The following is a 19,982-nucleotide window of genomic DNA, read 5'->3' as shown; positions in this document are numbered from 1 at the left end:
GAAACAACCCCGCCCCCACTTCCAACCAGAAATTTTGCGACCTTCACACAGTCAACGGGTCCGCGAGCAGAGAATGCGCAATGGCCAACAACCTGTCAGCTCCCCCTGCGCTCTCGACACCAGCGGAACACCTCTTTGAACGAATCAAGCCCAACGTCGCTCCGGCCGACAACGAAGCCCAGGCCCGTACAAGATCCGAAGATGAGCTGCGGGACACATACGAGATCGCCCGGACGGCGAAGGAGATCCGGGGTGGCAGGCGGAGGAGAATCGCGCTGCAGTTCCCGGACTCTATGTTAAGACATGCGCCGTGGGTGGTCGAGGCTCTGAAAGCCGAGTTGGACACCCTGGGCTACGACGAGACCCCCGGAAACACGACCGAGGCACCTCGAGGGGCCGCCGACCCAAATGTGGAACAGGACATGGGAAGAAGTGCGCCTCCGGAGCCAGCTGCCGGCAGCAGAGAGTCGCAGCCGCAGCCGCAGTCGCAATCGGCGGGCAGCGGCGGTCAGCAGCAAGAGCGTATATACATCCTAGCCGACACATCCTACAGCGCGTGCTGCGTCGACGAGATTGCCGCCGAGCACGTCGACGCCGACGTGGTGGTCCACTACGGCCGCGCGTGCCTCTCGCCCACCTCGCGACTCCCCGTCGTCCACGTCTTCACCAAGCACAGGCTAGACGAGCAGGCAGTCCTCGAGGCGTTCGAGCAGACCTTCGACGACAAGCAGAGCAAAGTGGTGCTGATGGCCGACGTCACTTACCATGACCACGTCCCCGGCTTAGCCGCGCGCATCAGAGCAGACCGCGGATACGCCAACCTGCTATCCACCGGAATTTGCCACAACCCCCTGGGGAGGATACCGAACCGGCTGATCCTCGATCCGGAGGGGGCCGACATCTCCGCCGACGTCGACCTGAAGGACTACGCCGTCTTCCACATCTCCTCCCCGCCAACCGCCCTCCTCCTCGCCCTGTCCTCGCGGGTCAAGTCGCTGCACATCCTACCGACACCGACAACATCACCATCGCCATCCGACCCCCGCCCCACCGCCCCAGCCCCGTCCGCCACACAGACAGCAGCCCAGCTCCTAGGCCGGCGGTACGCGCGCGTGCTCACGCTCGCGACGGCCGGGGTGGTGGGGATCCTGGTCAACACGCTGTCCGTGTCCGACTACCTGCCCGCGGTGGACGGGGTGCGGCGGCTCGTGGCGGCGGCGGGCAAGAAGAGCTACACTGTGGTGGTGGGGCGCCTGAACCCGGCCAAGCTGGCCAACTTTGCCGAGGTCGACGGCTGGGTCGTCGTCGGCTGCTGGGAGGGCTCGCTTGTCGAGGACGACGGGGACTACTTCCGCCCCGTCGTCACGCCGTTTGAGCTCGGGGCCGCGCTCGTCGGCGACGGGAAGAGGGTGTGGGATGGCGCGTGGTGGGGCGGGATCGAGGGGCCCCGGGGGGTGCTTGGGGGGGAGGAGACTGGGGAGGAGGAGGAGGTGGCGCGGGAGGCTGACGGGGCTGGTGAGGAGGTCGTCGAGGAGGATGGTCGGGATTGGGAAGGGGGTGTGGACGAGGAGGAGTCGGAACCGCCCGAGTTTGACCTGCGCACCGGGAAGCTGGTCAGCCGCAGCCGGCCGATGAGGATGATCTCGCACAATCAGGGCAGGGGTGCAGGGGTAGGGGAGGCGGAGGCGGAGGCGGGGACGCGGTCATCGGATGCCCTCGCGCTCAGGCCAAAGTCCGACTTGGCGACCGTGAAGGGCGTCGTCAGCCCCGGCGCCGAGTTCCTCAGATCCCAGCGGACCTGGCAGGGTCTGGGGACCGACTTCGACAGCTCAGAAACCAGTACCGCGATTGAGGAAGGCAGGAGCGGCGTCGCGAGAGGTTATACTGTTGGTGAGAATCACGAGCGGACGTAGCAATAAATCATTGCCACTCTATCCCCAGCCGGGGTCCGACAGCGACGGCGACGACGACCACCCGTTGTGAAGACTGATTCATTCTTCATTTTCTTGTGCTACTGTACATCAGGGGGTCCCCTGTTCGTTTCCGATTGTCATCAACCATTGCCAAGTGGCAGTTCAATGTTGGCAAGTAAGCAGCAACTGTAGCAAAAGTAGCAAAACTGGTGATGTCCTGTTCCCCCTTTGACGCCAAACCACACTCCTCCTCTCGTTCGTCTCCTAGCCGAGAGCGATCATCCGCTCAACCTCCCGCGCCATTCTTGCTCACAAAAGTGAGCCACAGTTGAGCTGATTTGAGGAGAGTGCCATGGCCACTGGGGTGGGGGGGGCTGGCCTCAATTCAAGACCACGACCAAAGATGATTCGGAAGAGCTGTCCCGCTCTCCCAAGCCCTGGGCACGCTGTCCGGAACCTTGACGCCGGTATCCCGGGGCGAGGCGCCCGGAGCGGGAAGCAGCAGCCTGCTGGAAATGGCGTCCCACAACGGGACGGCTGGTGTGGCGGACAGAGCGGAGACGATCGTTGCGTGGACAACGACGCTGGCAAGGCTGGCGGTTAGCATACGGCTCGGCTTCTCGACGATAGCAAGTGTCGGTTTTGTAAGGAAAAGGGAGTGAGGGGTGGGCCGCTTACGAGAGGGGAAAGTGAGCCATCCGAGAACACATCCCAGTTGCCGTTGTCGGTGTTGTAAGGCGGAGGAGGAGGCGGGGACCCTCCCGTGTTTCCACGGCCCTGGTTGTCGCGGGCATTCTCTCTGCCGCGAAGCCCGTTCGGGAAGGCGGCGTGATAGGCGTCGAAGTTGACGCGGCCATTGCCGAAATCGAAGTTGCCGGCGGCTGGCATGCCGCTGTAGACAGGCTGAGGCTGGGTGGGCATGGGCGTGGGAATGGTTTGCACTGGATTCGGCATGGGACCATAGGGGTAGTGGCGGTTGTTGTTGGCCGCTGGCATGTCAACCAGTTCATGATTCTCGACGCCACGAGCTGCTTCCAAGTCTGCCTGGGCACGGCCGATGGGAACGTGCCGAATGGCAGCAGCATACCAAGGCTGCACTCCGGCGGCACCTCTCCGAGTGCGGATGATATACGCCACCCGGACGCATATAACAGACACGAGGAAGCAAGCCACGAACACGGCTATGGCCGCCGTAGTTGCAGCAGTGCCGGTGAGAGACCCAAAGTGAACATTGTCAGGATCATCACGAGCGGTGATGATGACTGGAGCCATGGCGACGGCTCGAAAGAGAGAGACGGGTTAAAGGAAGGGTGGAAATGACCTGGCAATGTGCGATACGAGTGAAGTATGAAGAGCGAACTGATATCAGGAGAAAAATTCGGGTTGCTTGGTTCGAAGGATCGAAGTGATGTTGATGTGGAAACGGTGACCGGGCTTGAAGTAATGTGAGTACCGACGTCAATCAGGGAGATTACCTAGGGGGATGAGGAACCTACAAGAAATCCCGCGGCTTGGTCTCGAGGGGGAGAAGGCGATGATTCTGACTGAAAAGGAGTTGGCTCGACGAGAGCGGACAGAAAAACTGGGCGGTTTTCTGATCCTGCTCGGTGCGCGCGCCTAGGTTCGAGGATATCTCGAGTAGGTTTGGGGAAGGAAAGATGGTGTACGCGTTTGGATTGTTTATTCTGAGGACCCGCAGAGCCTTTATATCTCAGAACAATGACCCCGATATCGAGGAAGACAGGGCTGGTGCGGGTCCGAGGAATACACAAGAATGGACAGAGGAAGGCAGCAGCGGAGCCACAGGTCGGCTTGAGAGATGAAGTGCTCCTCGAACTGTTCCTTGGCCTTTGTCTCGAGGTTGTAATGCAGGGCAGAAACTTTTTTGTCCCATTGACTGACTACTTATGGACGCCGGAAGCCTGGTTGCGATGCCGTTTCTTTCTAAGGGACCGGGTTGTATAAGCGGCTATGTGGCATTTGTTTTCAAAAGACGGTAATCACTGGGATTTGATCACAATCAGGGACGTAGTTCTCTCGAGATTCATCCATTAAACTCGCCTAATTTAGACGCAACGGCCTGCCCCTCCCACGAGAGTGCGAATATTAGAATACCCTGCCACAATGGTTGGCCTCGCTGGCCAGCCAAGGCATATTACACCTCCCCAGAGAGATCGCCGTGTCCGACGACCCCGGATCCCTAACCCAAGCTCAAGCAGGCAAGTCGAAGACATGATGTGTCCGGTGCTTTCTTTTCCCATCTGGGAAGCTAGGTGTGGCCGGCGGCCAAGTAGCCCTCTTGATGTTGCTGGCGCAGGTATCGGTATCGCCAGCGAACCAAGTCGAAGACCAATTTGAACGTAAACACGAGGCCGTGGGTAGCCAGGGTTGCGGCAACACCGAGAAAAAAGCCTCCGAAGGCGGCCTGCGCGCCCCTGCCAAACTCGCTATAAGCTGTCGAGTTCATCGGTGTCGTGGGCTTAGTGTGGTCCTCTGGCTCGTCATTACAGTGGGCTTGGTCGATCTGACGGGCGAAGACGGTGGTGATGGTCAGGCAACGATGAGCCAGACTTGGGAGTCGAAGAGGCACTTTCGTCCAGCTAAGGAGAGACATTCTTGAATGCAAGCGATTGTAGGAGCAACTTGCAGGATTCTAGTTTACGTAGAGAATTCCGAGGAAGCAAAAGTGGGATTTTTATATTTGAGGAAAGCGATGGGTCGGTGAGGAGGTGTAGACCTGGAAACTGGGCGAAAAGGTACCATCAACCTGGGTAGCTACCAGTCGTAAATCGAAGGATGGACGGAGCATTGCTGAACAGTGTTACATGGAGATACATGAGAGGATATGGGTCATTTGTGGAGAAATACCTCAGTTGTCAGGGCGATTTGTGTCGCTCTGCGAACTGTTTGCTCCGTGGGATTGCTCGGCGACAGAGGTGGGCTTGCAGACCAATGCGACGCATCTTTTTAAATGGTGATAGGGAGTGCATTGTTGTGACTAGGAAACCCCAAATCACAGGCAAAAAAGCAAGCAGATCTTTGTCCTGGCAGTGAGCAATGTCTAGAGATAATAGGAACCTAGCCACACATGACTCCCTAGGTGACTATGTCCCTGCCTAGGACAGACCTGGCAGGGTAGGGCTAAATATTTCATTTTATATTTCATTTTGGCTGAGATTCCATGTCTATCCGAATCCGACTACAGTGTGCGAAGAGAGATACGGTTGTAGAGTGGAGGAGATGCAATCACTCCACTTTCAAAGATACATCGACTATTGACCTCGTCACATCTATTTCTGTCCTGATTCAAATTTGTGTTGGGTGATTTGACACCCTAGCTTTATACTTGCGGCGGAAGAGCGCAGAGCAAGCCACGGCAGTGCGCATTCATGGCTACCTCATTATTAGAGTTGGCTGCTTGGAAAGAGAGGATCATCCTTTCAGGACTGTTAAACTAATAAAATCTAGCTATTTTAAATTTAGAAATTGTGCTGTGACAGAAGTTCATCTGATCAGCGGAAATATCACCAGTTTGAGGATAGATTAGGTTCAGAACCCGTTTTCGAAGTCACTATCACTGTCTCGCCCCCGGGAGAAAGGTGATCGCAAGGCTTTACCTTAGTCATCGTAGGGATGAACGGTGTCGAAACGTGGGAGCTTTGATTTTGGGACTTGCCAGTTGAGATGAAATGGTCAAAATTCCTGCATGAGATTGTAAGAGGTAAATCAAACAAACATGTGGAACGAGGGATGGTATAAGTGCAGGATTAATGAAAGACGATAACTCCCGAGATGAAACGTATTAAAAAACTTAAACCTTAAAACTGGTACTCCAGCAGGTGGGTTCCGGAGAGTTTCTATCTAAACTGCGACTTTACACAGTACATCATCCTTTTATCCAGAGGGGGCTAAAAAGGCAAGGGGCCGGCCTAGAACCTGCTTCAGGTCAACCGCAGAGTCGGTTACTTCATGATCGACTTCGCTTGGCAGTTTTGCGGGGCTTCCCCAGACATGGGTTGATTTCAGATGCCAATCGCTTGAAGAGTCGGAGCTGAGCACTGACCCCTGCTGTGCCGATCGTCATGGCGGGTGGAGGATTGGATTGTGTCAAAGCGGCTGCATCATGGGGAACCGTTTGTCTGATTAGCTGATTCTATGTAGGTAGGCGGGAATCCCAGGCAGGTGATAAGCTTCGGCTGAGATCCCAGCAACGCTCAGACAACAGACTCGACACCAAGCATTGGTCGGCTGTCGCCACTACCATACAAGAGAGGCCGCATTAGTGCCATAGGGCTTCACTAAAGTCGTCCACCAGCCTCCCCGAAGGTCTCGACTCTCGACCAGCCAGCCCCCCTCGACGCCACAATGCCTTAACAGTGTCTGATCCCAAATGAGGCCGCGGAGCAGACGGAAGAAGAATAAGAGGAGGAGATGAGGAAGAATAGCACGTCGTCGTTGATTGGGTCCAAAGGCAAAAATGGGCGAAACGTGGCGCTGTCACCAAGTTACCCAAGATGTTGCTGGCTGATCTTTCTTCAATCGTGCGGCCTGCCATCACTCATCAGACCAGAGCGACAAAGTCGGGTTCAATGCGCACGTCTTTTATTTCCCCGTCCGCTTGGATCGCATTAGCTGCGGGATCGATTATATAGTAATCAAGCTGGATCGAAGCGAGTCGGGGAAGAGCAAGCGAGGGTGAAGGCGACGGAGAGACCCGGTCTCAGCCGTATGTACAACTCGGTCCCGGTTCATGCACGCTGGGGGGCCCAATGCGCCGCGTACCAAACCTTGGAAAAGTCCCCATGAACGTGCGGTTTGACAAGGCAATCCCCGCCATCAGTATCGAGATTCTATAAGATCTGACAGTGAGACCCACGTAGCATTTTCGATCCCTCCCCCATGTGGACCAGATCTCCTTGCCTTCTTGTCGATGCGGGGCCAATTTTGACCCATCATCATCCATCCATTCATCCCCTTTCCAGCTTAAAAAGCAGGCAAAGTTATCGATGGATATAGCAGGTCCGGGCTACGACAATGCCAATGGCACGATCCCCCAGATGCTACCACCCTTCACTGGTGCTCCTGCCCACAACTATGGCGGTATACGCCTTGTCGCTTCCATCTGGGTCTTGTCGGCGGTTGCCCTAGTCTTCCTCACGGCTCGTTGCTACTGCAAGTTCCTGAGGCACATGAGGCTCTGGTGGGACGACGGCATCCTCATTGCCGCCTGGGTATGTCATTCACACGCAGGCCCTGGGGGAGATAGATGCCCGGGGAGATACCCGGGCACACGGAAAGGGTTGTCGCTGATTTGCGAGGCCAGGTCTGCATCACGGTTGAATCGGCTCTGTTGACCTATGCCGTCACCCTGGGCTACGGATACCATCTCGGCGAGCTACCACCAGCACTGTTCCCGTATGTATTCGATGCCTTCAGGGCCATCAACGTCAGCGGCACCTTCTCTCTCGTCGCCGCCATCTGGTCCAAGACAAGCTTCGCCCTCACCCTTCTCCGCCTGACAGAAGGTCGGACCAGGGCCCTTGTCTGGTTCATCATGATCTCCATGAACATCGCCATGGGCCTCAGCGCCTTGTTCATATGGGTTCAGTGTACGCCCGTAAGGAAGTCCTGGGACCCCTTGATCGAGGGTACCTGCTGGTCGCCTACCGTCATTACCCGATACAATATCTTCTCAGCAGGTGCGTCGCCGCTCATAGCTTCTCCCACTCACCCTCTTCGGACATGGTTGCTGACCTGCGGTTGATTTCGAAGCCTACTCTGCCTTTATGGATCTCGCTCTTGCCCTCTTGCCCTGGAAGATTATCTGGGGCCTCCAAATGAAGAGGAAAGAAAAGATCGGCGTGGCGGTAGCCATGAGCTGTGGCATCCTGTAAGTAACTAGCCCAAACGCATTGAAAAGGGCAATCAATACTGACCCACACCACTAGTGCCGGCGTCACCGGCATCATCAAGACGACCAAAATCCCGGCCATGGCATCCGCAGATCCATGTAGGTCCCATTCCATTCCACACCTTCGAACTCGACAGATTGCTTGAAACAGGGGGCTGACCCATTCTTAGACGACGGCATCGACCTCTTTATCTGGGGCAACGCCGAGTCGTGCGTGACCATCGTCGCCGCAAGCATTCCCATCCTCCGCGTCCTCTTCCGGGACGTCAAGGCCTCAAGCCGGAGGTACTACCTCTCTGGCGAGGGGGAAACCGGCAGTAGTGCTGTTAGGCGCACCACTAAGAGAGGCAGCGCATCTGCTGGCGCGAGAAACGACGACGGGAGTGAAAAGAGCATTCTAGACGGATCTTCGCAGGATAAGAGCATCAGGGGGGGGCAGGTGGTAGAGTTTCAGGACTGGAAGGATATCCAAAACTCTCGGAGTACAGGCTAATCGGGCAGGTGGTAAAGGATGGGGACAAAGGAAAGGAAGGGGACAAAGGAAAGGAAGGGGACAAAGGAAAGGAAGGGGACAAAGGAACGAAAATGATACCAGGTACCGGAGTTTTTAGCGATCGGAATGGAATTTTCATTGAACAGCCCACAATGCACCATATGCTTGTCACGTCCGAGACCCCATGCAGACACCCAATGCCTCACGACCAGATCATCGTTGATGGAATCGATTACCCATACCGACTGGTCCGGCCTATTACACGACGTCCATGATACTAGGGCCAGTTGCGACGCGACTTCGATCCGGGCCCTTGTCCAGCTGCCAGACCTGCGTTGCGAACTCGTTCAATGGCTAGGTCCGTCTTACTCCACGATACTCTGTGGGTGCGCAGGTAGTGGCCGTACAGGACAACCTGCGGGGGCTGCGATGGGCGGTCGGCTAGCTTGCTGATGGTTGGTGGTCCTCCCCGACCGGAGTATGAATGAAACGTCGGAGGATGATGGGATTCTCATGACCATTCGCAGACCCGAGGAACGAATGGGAGTGCAAATGCTGCCTGTGAACCTTTCTGGGTCTCACTGTTCTCGGAGGGCGGTGATTTCACCGCCTGGCATGGCCCTATCGCGGCCGCTGCTCCCTCCGCAGGTAGCCGTCACCAAGGTTACGATGCGGAAGATAATGCCTCCGGGCACGGCGAAGGGGTGGTTGCGGTGGGTGCGGTGGGTGCCGGAGGTTTGGAACCGCAGGATTGTGAGACACTGCGAGAATCGGTTCCATGCACCCGACAACCTTTTTAAGTAGAGGTATCGGCGTATTGAACTACCGAACAGCGACTGGCTGGAACTGGGCCTAAGCTTCCCGCGAAGTGGATCTCTGACCACGAGAAGCGAAAGTAAATGGCCAATCAACCATACATTACATAATGTCGCCCCGATGCATCGGGTTCTTCCCGTCCCGTTTATTGCCCAATCACCCCGGTGCTTCACAGCGCGACGTGCACCTTCCCATTCGGAGTTCTCGCCGGCCGCGCTGCCTTGTGCAGGTTCACAATTTTATGCCCGGGGTGTCGGGACTTGGAAGTTGGGACACCCACCTCGCCTACTGGGGGAGCCTCATTTGCCGATTCATATTGGTGAAGTCGGGGTTAACGCTATTGTAGGGGGGACCCATTCCCCGTTGAGCAGGACGTGTATGTACTGTACCATTGAATTTAGATCCATTTTGCCTTTCTGTTTCATTCTTCCCCCCCAGCAGATTTCCTTCGTGTTGTTCTGCAGGCTTCTGGAATATGTGCTTTCCCCTTCTTATTTGACTGTCCCATGGGCACCTTCTATCCTGAGTAGTCCGCGAAATTCTTGGCTCTCGTCATTTGCAAAAGAGGCGCTCTGCCAGTAGCTGTTGAGTTTGGTTTGAGCTTCGGCACTACCCGCTAGGTCCGCCCGTGGATCCGATTAACAGTGACACCAACCAATTCCTCAGGTAACTAACTATTCAGCGACTCCGCCAGTGCAGCTTACCATCCTGCCTGAGGGCGTGCCAAGGTCAGACCAAGTCGATGTCACGAAGCTAACTGCTACAATGGATAGCAATCGTAGAACCCCGGCGGCGACGAGGTCCCAATGCCAGACCCAACCCCGGCTGCGACATCGGCCGCGCCCGACCCGGATGAAGCCCTCGCGCGGCAGCGGACCATCGAGCAGGCCATAGCAGAGGGCCACGATGCCGATACCCCCTCGGACGTGGGCTATGTCCTCGACGAGGCCGGCGAGCAGAAACGGCTGCAGTCCATCGCCGACCAGCGCCGGAAATCCCTCACCCGCAGACGCAGTCACAGTCAAAGTCGCACAAAAGGAGGGTCGCACGACGTTGAGCGGGACGCTGGCCTGGGTAACAAGGACAAGGAGACTCCCGCTACGGCAGTGGAGGTCCAGAGCGGAGGCAGCGACGGCAAGGACGAGGAGGGCGCCTCGTCGGAGGACGAGGCGAACGTTGTCTGGTGGGACGGCCCCGACGACCCCGAGAACCCCTACAACTGGCCGACGTGGCGCAAGGTGACGAACTGCACCCTCATCAGCGCCATGACCTTCATCACGCCGCTGGGCTCGAGCATCTTCGCCCCCGGCGTCCCGCAGCTGATGGTCGAGTTCGGCTCCCCGAGCCCCGAGCTGGCGGCCTTCGTCGTGTCCGTCTACGTCCTCGGCTTCGCCGCCGGGCCGATGCTGGTTGCGCCGCTGAGCGAGATCTACGGCCGCAACATTGTGTACCACTTCTGCAACGTGTGCTTCATCGGCTTCCTCGTCGGCTCGGCCTTGGCGCCGACGCTGGGCGCCCTGATCGCCTTCCGGTTCCTCTCGGGCGTGTTCGGGAGCTGCCCGCTGACCAACGGGGGCGGCAGCATTGCGGATATGATCAAGCAGGAACGCCGCGGCGCCGCAATGGCCGCGTTTAGCATCGGACCCTTGCTCGGACCCATCATTGGCCCTGTGGCGGGCGGCTTCCTTGCTGACGCAAAAGGCTGGCGATGGGTCTTCTGGGTGCTTGTCATGGTCAGTGGCTTTTTTGCTGTCGTGATGTTTATCTTCGCCAGGGAAACCTTCGCACCCGTTATACTGCAGAAAAAGGTCGACCGTCTGCGCAAGGAGACTGGCAATGACCTTCTGCGGTCCAAGCTAGACGCCGGCCTGTCCCCGACTGACCACCTCAAGCGCGGTATCCTCCGGCCGATCAAGATGCTGATTTACAGCCCCATATGCATCATTTTTGCGCTCTACGTGGCCGTCGTGTACGGCTATTTATACCTCATGTTTACCAGCATCACCGAGGTTTTCATGAAGAATTACGGCTTTTCCGCCAGCAAAGTTGGCCTTGTTTACCTCGGCCTTGGCATCGGCTCGATGATTGGCCTCGTCTTCTTCAGCATCACCAGCGACCGGACACTCAAGAAAATGGCGGCGAGGGACGGCCAAGGTATGAAGCCGGAGTACCGCCTCTGGCCCGTCCCTATCGGCGCGGTCATGCTCCCCATCGGCTTCTTCATCTACGGCTGGACAGTCGAGTACCATACCCACTGGATTGTGCCGATCATTGGCCATGTCCTCATGTGAGCACCACCCTCCTTTCCCAATATTACTACTAGTTTGGGCCGAGACTAACGGCGGGGACACACAGTGGCATTGCTAACCTGCTCATATTCATGGCTATGAACATGGCGCTCGTCGACACTTTCACCATCTACGCCGCATCGGCCCTGGCTGCCAACACGGTCGTGCGATCCATTGCCGGTGCTGTCCTTCCGCTTTGCGGGCTGAAGATGTACGACAAGCTTGGCCTGGGTTGGGGAAACAGCCTTCTGGGCTTCATCGCTGTAGGAATGATCCCCATCGCCTTCTTGATTATCCGGTATGGCGAGTTCTTGCGGACTCGGTTCCCGGTCAAGAACCTGTAGATGAGTTCTGCCACGATCTACGCCTAGGGAGGTCTTAGCACGGTCGCCCCAGGATAATCTATGGGGAGAGGGTCGGAGGACTAAGGAGGGCGGTCCCTTTCTCCATATGGCCATGGTTGTATATGTACAGGCTCATTTGATGCAGGGTGCTAACTGGCAGCTTGTTTCGTCCCCTCTCGAGGGCTCTGTAGATAGGGAGGACTTACATGTATTGTACAGTAAAACGCGAACCTATTGTTGTTGATGTTGCATCTCTTTAACGACTCGGCCGACGAAATATGTACGTGTCAAAGTGTTCTCTGGCTATTCCATTCTCGGGCGATCGATCGGTCTTGGGTGGACTTGGAAGAATCAGGCAAGCCGGACGGACTCCTCTCTTGTACCATAAGGACTGCATCGTGGCAGGAAATCCTCAGACTCCTTCGGCAGCCTTGGCCCGGGTTTTTCTGCTCTATACCGCAGTGTTTCTGGCTTGCGAGACGTCGAAGCAGACACTCTTCCTTTCTCGCGCTGTGCTGTGAAACGGCTCGCGCTGGGTTGGGACTTGGTAGGACCCATGGTTGACGTTGATACCCCACTGCGTTGGTTCGTGCGTCACTGAGACCCACGTGAGATATGGTCCAAGCTTCCGGGGTAATTGGAGGCTCTGCTCGGATTGGATGCTCCCCACTTTCCATGTCACACACATGAGCTCACAACAAACCACGAGAACGATATCTGCGCCCAGATCGTACCTTGCGCATCTCTCAGATACCCACCTGAATACTCTGCCGCATTTCAAACTCGGAAGCTTCTTCCAACATGGTGGTGAGTCGATCTCTCGGCAGCCTCCCGCGTGTCCCGAGCCAAGCCGTTCCTCCTGCATCGTCGAGGTTCTAAAGCCTGCTATCAGTTCCTCAACTTGCTGACTCTCGGATTATGGTCGAAGTTCGGAAGAATAACCCACTACGCATTTGATGCCGTTCTCTGTAAGTCTGTCCTGGAGAATGCCAAGTGACTGGTTTGACTAAAAAACAATCCCTCTCCGCAGTCTCCGCCTTCCTGGCAGGAATGAAACGATCGACCGGCCTAACGTGAGTTCGTCCCACATACTCGCTGCCACCCTGGTTTCCGCGAAGAACATCGAATCGAGGGGGAGCTAACATGGACCCCAACCTGGGGAACCGTCAGGGTCAGTTTTAAGACCGAGAAGATATCTGGCGAGAACAAGGAAGTCGCAGGCTGGGTTAAAAAGTACCTCGATGTGGGGGAATGGGTGATGGATCAGTCTGTTGCGATTGCGGGTTCGAGCGGATGGTTTGAGAGGAACCGGTGAGCCGATGCATTCTGCATGCTCTCGACTCTCCGGACCGAAGAGGACTAGGGCGGCGATATCCTCTTGCCCCAGCGGTAAAAGGAAAACGGACAAGAGTTCTTGCATGGGATGCGCCGGTGGCTGGCTGGATGTCCACTCCTGTTTCGATCGTACTATTTGTTCACATGGTAGGCGTTAGGGGATTCCATCGTTATTGATGAACATCGGATTTATTTTCTCCTCTGGCTATGAGGAACGCAGCTAGGTACTTTATGCATGCTCTCATCTGCTCTTGCAGCATGAGACCCGACCTTCCGAACCATTCCGATGCCACACATGCGATTGTGCCAACCAACCGAGACAAAAGGAAGAAGGAAAAAGGGAAAAAACCTCGTCATGAGGCACAGCACAGCAAGGGAGATCCGCGCTGAAAAATGACGGGCGAATAGTATCGGTCCGTGTTGGAGGAACGCCCATGGGGCACACTCCTGTAGAATACACGCTGTGGGTTGAATCCGTGTGGCCCCGACCAATCCATCTGGACATTGCCGTATCCGAGCTCGAGAGCAACAACACTTGACAGGTCTAGAACGACAGAAAATCACCCGGTTTTGCCAAGATGATGCCGTTCCCGATGGCATCGCACTGGAGATCTTCCATGTAGGGGATTGGGCGGGGCCAAATCCCATTCATTAGTTGTGGGAGCGGCATGGGCTCGAGGGGGACGGATGGCGCGGCATTCTTACCCTCCACACACCTGCGCTGCCAGTCACGGCGCACCAGGATGTTTCGGTAGTCGTACGGGCCATAGAATTTCAAGTCTGGTTTGACATAGTAGCCAAGGTAGGTCTCGAAATGGATTGGGGCCGCTTGGAAGTGGGAGATGAGCCTATCGACGGCCCTCGCAAGCCATCCTTCCTTCAGGATCTGCGGCTGTCCTCTTTGGCGCTTGTGGAATGCCCGGCGGGCCTTGACTGCCTTAAAGACGAAACGGTAGGCAGCCTCAACATCCATGTGGGAAGCTGAGAGGATGGTAGACAGCCCCCTAGCCTGTGCTTGCACCCAGAAATTCATCGGTTGCAAGTCGTAGAGATCATCCGTGGCCTCCCTCAAGGGACCGATGATAAGGCCAGCCAGCATCATATCGAATTGCTGTTTTGACTTGGTGCTGGCGAGACACACTTCTTCGAATGCATCTTGGAATTCGACAGCATCCCAATACATGAAGTCACCACATGGCCAGACGAAGCCAACACGAGGCAGCATCTGGTAGAATTTCTTGTTCTTTGGCCCGGGCCTCTTCCCAACGTTGCGGAACATGTTCTAATGCTGGTCAAACTCAACAGTCAGCGTGTTTCTAACCAAAGGCCTGCTTTCGCTTACCTGATGTATCGAGTCGAAAAGGACGAGCTTCGTAATGAACGGATAGATGAAGGATCGACAGAGCGTAGAAGTGGGGAGGAGATTTTAGATGCGGTGTTCTTGTAAGAGGAGGAGAAAATCCGGAACTGGGACGTAGAAGAGGCAGGGTAAAGTTGGGAAGGCGGCGCAGAAGAGGCGGTGGTAAAGGGTTTGGGGACGCGATGAAGTAGAAGTAGGAGCGGGAAGAAGAGTTGAAAAGACGATGTAGAACGAGGGAGGTAAGAAAATCGGAAAATAGATGCAGAAGTAGACAGTGGTGGAAAATTCACCCCGAAATGTAGAACAATAGAAGTGGGGAGGACGGAAAACTTGAGAATGGCTGGAACCTAGGTATTGTTCTTATTGTCTTATTGTATTGCTCGGTGAGAATAGGCGAAAGGGAGAGGCAGAAAGGGGGAGAGGAGGTTAGTTTTTGTGATGATTGTGAGATGGAAGTCATCCTGCCTCCCCTACCCGAAGGCAGACTGAGAATGATATTCCCCCCTATCCAGCGCCCAACCCTCTAACCCATGGCAGAATGATGCCCTCGGAATCCCTCTGATTCCCCGGGCATATTGTCAAGAGAAGCAGAACACATCCCTCTGTGACATTCAAGGCCCTTCCCATCGGCATCATGACTTGAATGTCCACCTTCTAGGTAGGTCTCTCTCTGCATGGATATTTCTTCGTAGGTTCCAACATACCGTTCCAATGAGCCACTCAATCCAAGCATATACAAGTACGGTTGGTATTCCACATACTTGTCAAACCACTTCAAGGCTCAAGGAAGAGATAACTCCTTCGCACTGCCACCCAGACTTATTATGATCAGGGAAGACACCATCTCGCTCTGCTGGCATCGAGCGAGGACATGGATACTATTTGATCAGCCGGGGAACTTTGGAGGTATGAGAACAAACTTTTGACTGAGGCACCGATATATTTCAGTAAATAGCGGTCAAGCATCAATCAAGTATTGTGTTGAGTGGGCATATCTACAGAGAACAAACATTGTTATTTTCGGGATAACACTTTGACGTTGATGGGAGAAGCTTGGTGGAGAGCAGAGCCTCAGCCCTGCAGGGATAATGGTGGATCCGCCAGCCCGGTTGCCTGCTAGCCAATGGCGTCACAATTCGCAGCACCTCCTGTAGGTCTCATTTATTTGGGAGCACATGCCATCAGCTCGTGAGTCCCCATTCCAGGCATCGCTCTTCCGCCATAGAATAATAAACCTGCGCGGAAAAGGACACATCTTCGCGCCCGGCCGTTGCGATCCACACATCCTCATGGTTTCTGCCGTTTATCAGCTTGCAGTTCTCAACTTCTAACCCTGCGAGCCTGGATCTTTGGATGAAGGGGTGGCATGACGCTCCAACAGGTACTGCAACATATGTTCCCTAGGTTCCCAGCATGTCTTCGACCATTGCGGAAGCTAAAAACCTTGTTGCCGCAGACCTGACGACCAACTAAAGCTACTACCATGGCCTCGAAATCGTCGTTCCTCCCTCGCCTTCCTTTCTCTCGAACAGACGGCCCGGGCCTTCCGTTTCACAACTCACGGAATCTTCCCATCCGTAAGCGTACGAGCGAATACGACCTATCCGATCTTTCGCCCCGTCCCGATGACGACCAGTCTCCTTTGAATCTACCCCTTCCGGGCCGAAAGAGCTCTCCTCGTCCCCAAAGTTCTTCGCCAACCTTACGATACAGTGACAGGGCCGACAGACCTGGGCACGAGTCTAAGATAAACCCAGGACCCCTATTCTCAGGGCCTCCGCCCCCCATAGCAACGTCGACGCTGCTCTACAGGGATGAGGAGGACAGGGGCATGGAGCGGCGGCCCGCTGCCCGCTATGCCGACAACTCATCCTTCGCCCGCAACGCCCTGAGCAGCGTGAGCAGCGTCCTCTTCGATCGAGGCTCACCCTCCCACACCAAAGACAACCACCAAGCCCCCGAGCCGGACACGATCTGGCGCAGCCTCCAACGCCGCGAGATGGCCCTCCAGAACGATCTCCAACACCTCCTCGACGCCCAGTCCACCGGTCTCGCGGCACATCTCGACCCCACAGCCCCCTCCGCCCCAAGCACCCTCTCCTCAGCCAGCACCGCCGACGACAGCGCCAGCAACAGCAGCAGCACACACACAGAGCCCTTCCACGCCAGGGGAGCCGCCGCCACCGCCGCCGCCTACTCTGCGGGTGGCGGCGTGGTGCCCGTGCGGCAGCCCCGGCGGCGGCCGGTGGGCCTGCGCGGGGCGCGCGCGGGCCTGGCGCGGGTCATGGTGCAGCTGGCGGGGCTCAAGGCCGAGGAGGACGCCGGGCTGGCGGCGGCGCTGGGGGCGCGGAGGCGCGCGCTGGCGCAGCTGCGGCGCCTGGCCGGGCGGCGGGACGGCATCGCGGGGGAGCTGCGGGCGCTGGAGCGGGATGACGGGGGTGGTGGCGGGGATCCGCTGGCGCGCGAGCTGCGGGGGCTCGGGGAGGAGAGGAGGGATGTTGTGGCGGAGATGGCGGAGCTGGAGGAGAGGCTTGTGGGCCTGCGGAGTCGGAAGAGGTGGTTGGATGGGAAGATGGAGGACGTGAGGAATAGGAGGGAGGCTGGGCTGAGCGGATACAAGGGCGCGTTGAGGGAGGTCGAGGTCAAGGTTTCGGGTTTGCTGACGAGGCCGCCTGTCAAGCCCCTGGATCTCGCGGCTATAACAAGTGGCTCGAGACGCTTGCAAGGTGGCGGCAGTGTCGATGGTGCGAGTGCCGATGGACAGTCACCTGGCGGTGTTGAGTTCCTGCGCATGCGCCCTGAGCGCAGGACTGTTGAAATGGCGAGGGATTGGTGGGAGAGCGAGATCGAGATATTGGAAAGACGCAAGATCGAGGTGGACGAGGAGCGAAACGCCCTCGAGGAAGGGGCGGAAGTGTGGAAAGAAGCCGTCAAACTGGTCTCGGACTTCGAATCGGGACTCCGCAGGGAGATGAAAGACGAACTGGGTGCCGCGGACAAGGGAAAGCAAAAGGCACCGACTCCAGAGGAAGCAATGCATGCGCAGCTGGACAAAATGGCTGGGGTAATCGTCGGGTTGGCACAGCAACTGCGAACAGCAGAGGAGAAGGGCTGGAATTTGCTCATATGTGCCATTGGAGCAGAGCTGGAAGCATTCAAGGAAGCTGAGCACATGTTACGCGAGGCTCTACGAGCTGCAGGGTTCGATGACGATGACGACGACGGCCCCACGCCCCGGCTAGGAAGATCCGTGAGCCTGAAGACTTCTGCCAAGCGAAGTGGATCCGGCGATGGCAAAAAGCTGGTAGACGTCGCCGAAGACAGGTCGCAGGAGAGCGACAATGAAGTGCCTCCGGACCTCCTAGTTTCGCACGAAGAAGACCATGACGACTCTCTTACGCAAGACCACGAAGTCGGGGAAAGCCCTGAGCAAGAGGACAGCGAGAATGAGGTGCCGCTGGAATTCCTAGCTGAGCACCACGAGGATGAAGAGGATGATGATGATGCTAAACATGAAAGCATGAGCAAAGCAGCATAGCCACAAGTTGGCAGCGTTTATTGTTACCCGAGTTATTACGGATCTTTTATTATTAATACATTAACACTGACTCACCGAACTGATGAGAGCTACTTCGGTTGTAGCCGATAATATCGTTCAGTCCTCCTGCTCCGTGCACTCAATGCTATGGTGTCTCCCTAATGAGACCTGGGTCCCTCAGCCTCCCCTTCGGGCCTACACTAGCAACCCAGCCCGTGATGTCCCCTTTCCCCTTTCCTGAAATATTTGAAGAACGTTGTAAATACCGGGGTCAACTCGTCGACTAATTGGATTCCAATTCGGGGGGCAGTTCGGGACAAAAGAGGGAAGCAAGTTTCTTGGAGGCAATCCTCCCCCGAGGCGTATCGTTGCCTCTATGCAAAGATATGCAGCTATTGCTCTACCCTAGGCCCTCCCTTGCGACCCAATATAGGCCTTAGTTTCCCTTGTTTAGTGATTACAACGATGAGCTGAAGGTTCCCGTCACGTTCTCGACCGATCACTCTCGAGTTGGGACATGGCCCTTAAAAGAACGCTTCGCCTTCGGCGGCATCGACCCCTTCCCGGATCACTCGCTTGACAGCTGACTCGGAATCCTCATCTCCATCTAGTAGGTCCAACCAACCGCTCTTGACGCCGCCGCTCTCCAGCAGCAAAGCCGCCACCTGGGCCACGGACTCGCGGCTCACTACACCCTTTGATTTTTTCGTCTTCCCCAGCTCCACCTTCCCGGCCGGCTCGTCGGTCAGAGTCCCGGGCCGCAGGTCGATGCCGGCAAAGTCGGGTCGCTTCTTCGAGGCCTTATACAGCTCCTCGTCTGCGGCCACCTTGGCTTGGAAATACGACGCCAAAACGTTATTGTTGACGTGCAACGCTTCCTTCCAGGACTCGTCGGACCACCACGACGGCTTGGTCCGTCGCGAGGAGTTGTACGAGACCAGCAGGAACCTTGTGATGGAGGGCGTTGCCACGGCCGCGTTGATGAAATGGATTGCCGCATCGCGATCTATGGCGAAAGTCTAGAGCCACAGTTAGCTCAGCTCAGCTCAGTTCAGTTCAGGTCAAGCCGTTTGCAGCGTGATGATCATCGCGTATGTCTGCGGGACTCGATCGTATTACCCTTTCAGAACCACCTTTTCCGCCCGCACCCGCACTCCAGACTACGTAATCGGGCTTGACCTCGTCGAGGAGAGACTTGGCCTGTCCCTCGCTCTTGACATCCTCCAGGCTGCGGACCAGAACGTCGAGCTTGCCCCTCTGGTTCTCGCCGAGCCTCTTGACCGCAGGTACCTGGTCCGGGTTGCGGATGATGCTGGTCACCGTCCAGGATCGCTGCAGGAGGAGAGGTGTGAGGTGCTGGGCAATCTTGCCGTGGCCTCCCAGGAGCAAGACGTGGTGGCTGCTCATATTTGTCGATTTGGTCGGGTTGCGATGTGTAGAAGGGTTAGAAGGTTGGAGGTTTAGGAAGAGAGCTGCCTTTATTTCTCCGATGTTGTAGAGAAGCAGTGATGATGAATTATTAATGCCCTTTCTGATGATTTATCAAGGGTCACATCATCAGAATAGAAGGAAACGTCTTACGAGCAATGACGTAAGTCTGAGGTCCTGTGTCTTGGCTATTACACAACACATTCTTTTCATAATTCTTCAAGTTCGTACCCGTTTACAACTCGGTTCCATGCACATATTCAAGTCTATAGGGGAAGTTTGCTCAAAATTCATTTTCATCTGTTCATTTTGAAATGGCGCTCTAAGGGGACCGTTTCCAATCTCATAGGACTTACAACCCCCAACCCCCCCTCAATTTTAGATGCACACTCTAGACACGGATTCAGGAGGATTATGATACCTTTTTGGGTTCTCCTTGGGTGTTTTGCACTGATATCTATTTATTCGCATGAATGGCATTATTGCCTTGAGGAGCTGGACAAGCGGCGAAATGTGTTAATTATTCCACCGAGTTTTCATTATATTCTTCTTCTCT

The 19,982-nt window shown here is 56.0% G+C and overlaps 9 protein-coding genes across 9 annotated transcripts; 5 read left to right on the top strand and 4 right to left on the bottom strand.

Moving 5' to 3' along the window:
- Window positions 1–80: 80 nt before the first annotated feature.
- On the top strand, window positions 81–1,913 carry QBC33DRAFT_578508 (diphthamide biosynthesis protein 2; the record flags this gene model as incomplete). The annotated part of the gene is made up of 2 exons (XM_060431066.1): window positions 81–410; window positions 516–1,913. 2 exons carry the CDS (start codon window positions 81–83, stop codon window positions 1,911–1,913), a joined length of 1,728 nt encoding a protein of 575 aa, XP_060283472.1.
- Window positions 1,914–2,298: 385 nt separating this feature from the next.
- On the bottom strand, window positions 2,299–3,185 carry QBC33DRAFT_515417 (uncharacterized protein; the record flags this gene model as incomplete). The annotated part of the gene is made up of 2 exons (XM_060426091.1): window positions 2,299–2,529; window positions 2,592–3,185. 2 exons carry the CDS (start codon window positions 3,183–3,185, stop codon window positions 2,299–2,301), a joined length of 825 nt encoding a protein of 274 aa, XP_060283471.1.
- A 997-nt stretch (window positions 3,186–4,182) lies between these two features.
- QBC33DRAFT_559382 (uncharacterized protein) lies at window positions 4,183–4,527 on the bottom strand (the record flags this gene model as incomplete). Its single annotated transcript, XM_060429970.1, has 1 exon — window positions 4,183–4,527. The coding sequence occupies one exon, from the start codon at window positions 4,525–4,527 to the stop codon at window positions 4,183–4,185; it is 345 nt and encodes a 114-aa protein (XP_060283470.1).
- Window positions 4,528–6,550: 2,023 nt separating this feature from the next.
- QBC33DRAFT_587760 (uncharacterized protein) lies at window positions 6,551–8,317 on the top strand (the record flags this gene model as incomplete). The annotated part of the gene is made up of 5 exons (XM_060431525.1): window positions 6,551–7,144; window positions 7,237–7,612; window positions 7,686–7,803; window positions 7,862–7,923; window positions 7,995–8,317. Exons 1-5 carry the CDS (start codon window positions 6,920–6,922, stop codon window positions 8,315–8,317), a joined length of 1,104 nt encoding a protein of 367 aa, XP_060283469.1. The 5' UTR covers window positions 6,551–6,919.
- Window positions 8,318–8,932: 615 nt separating this feature from the next.
- On the top strand, window positions 8,933–11,765 carry QBC33DRAFT_559380 (bicyclomycin resistance protein; the record flags this gene model as incomplete). The annotated part of the gene is made up of 3 exons (XM_060429969.1): window positions 8,933–9,070; window positions 9,916–11,420; window positions 11,489–11,765. 3 exons carry the CDS (start codon window positions 8,933–8,935, stop codon window positions 11,763–11,765), a joined length of 1,920 nt encoding a protein of 639 aa, XP_060283468.1.
- A 681-nt stretch (window positions 11,766–12,446) lies between these two features.
- Window positions 12,447–13,379, top strand: QBC33DRAFT_539691 (uncharacterized protein). The gene is made up of 4 exons (XM_060428004.1): window positions 12,447–12,572; window positions 12,694–12,733; window positions 12,796–12,838; window positions 12,942–13,379. Exons 1-4 carry the CDS (start codon window positions 12,567–12,569, stop codon window positions 13,078–13,080), a joined length of 228 nt encoding a protein of 75 aa, XP_060283467.1. The 5' UTR covers window positions 12,447–12,566; the 3' UTR covers window positions 13,081–13,379.
- A 36-nt stretch (window positions 13,380–13,415) lies between these two features.
- On the bottom strand, window positions 13,416–14,426 carry QBC33DRAFT_82014 (uncharacterized protein). The gene has a single exon (XM_060433111.1). The coding sequence runs from the start codon at window positions 14,377–14,379 to the stop codon at window positions 13,645–13,647; it is 735 nt and encodes a 244-aa protein (XP_060283466.1). The 5' UTR covers window positions 14,380–14,426; the 3' UTR covers window positions 13,416–13,644.
- A 1,263-nt stretch (window positions 14,427–15,689) lies between these two features.
- On the top strand, window positions 15,690–18,087 carry QBC33DRAFT_570208 (uncharacterized protein). Its single transcript, XM_060430571.1, has one exon. It carries the CDS (start codon window positions 15,944–15,946, stop codon window positions 17,996–17,998), a length of 2,055 nt encoding a protein of 684 aa, XP_060283465.1. The 5' UTR covers window positions 15,690–15,943; the 3' UTR covers window positions 17,999–18,087.
- Window positions 18,088–18,522: 435 nt separating this feature from the next.
- On the bottom strand, window positions 18,523–19,405 carry QBC33DRAFT_515411 (uncharacterized protein; the record flags this gene model as incomplete). The annotated part of the gene is made up of 2 exons (XM_060426090.1): window positions 18,523–19,017; window positions 19,118–19,405. 2 exons carry the CDS (start codon window positions 19,403–19,405, stop codon window positions 18,523–18,525), a joined length of 783 nt encoding a protein of 260 aa, XP_060283464.1.
- Window positions 19,406–19,982: the final 577 nt, after the last annotated feature.

The sequence above is a fragment of the Phialemonium atrogriseum genome (genome assembly GCF_030411735.1).
Source record: "Phialemonium atrogriseum strain 8032-3 unplaced genomic scaffold QBC33scaffold_13, whole genome shotgun sequence".
NCBI lineage: Eukaryota > Fungi > Ascomycota > Sordariomycetes > Cephalothecales > Cephalothecaceae > Phialemonium > Phialemonium atrogriseum.
The sequence above is the reverse complement of the archived record's forward strand: the minus strand, read 5'-3'. Positions and strand labels throughout refer to the sequence as shown.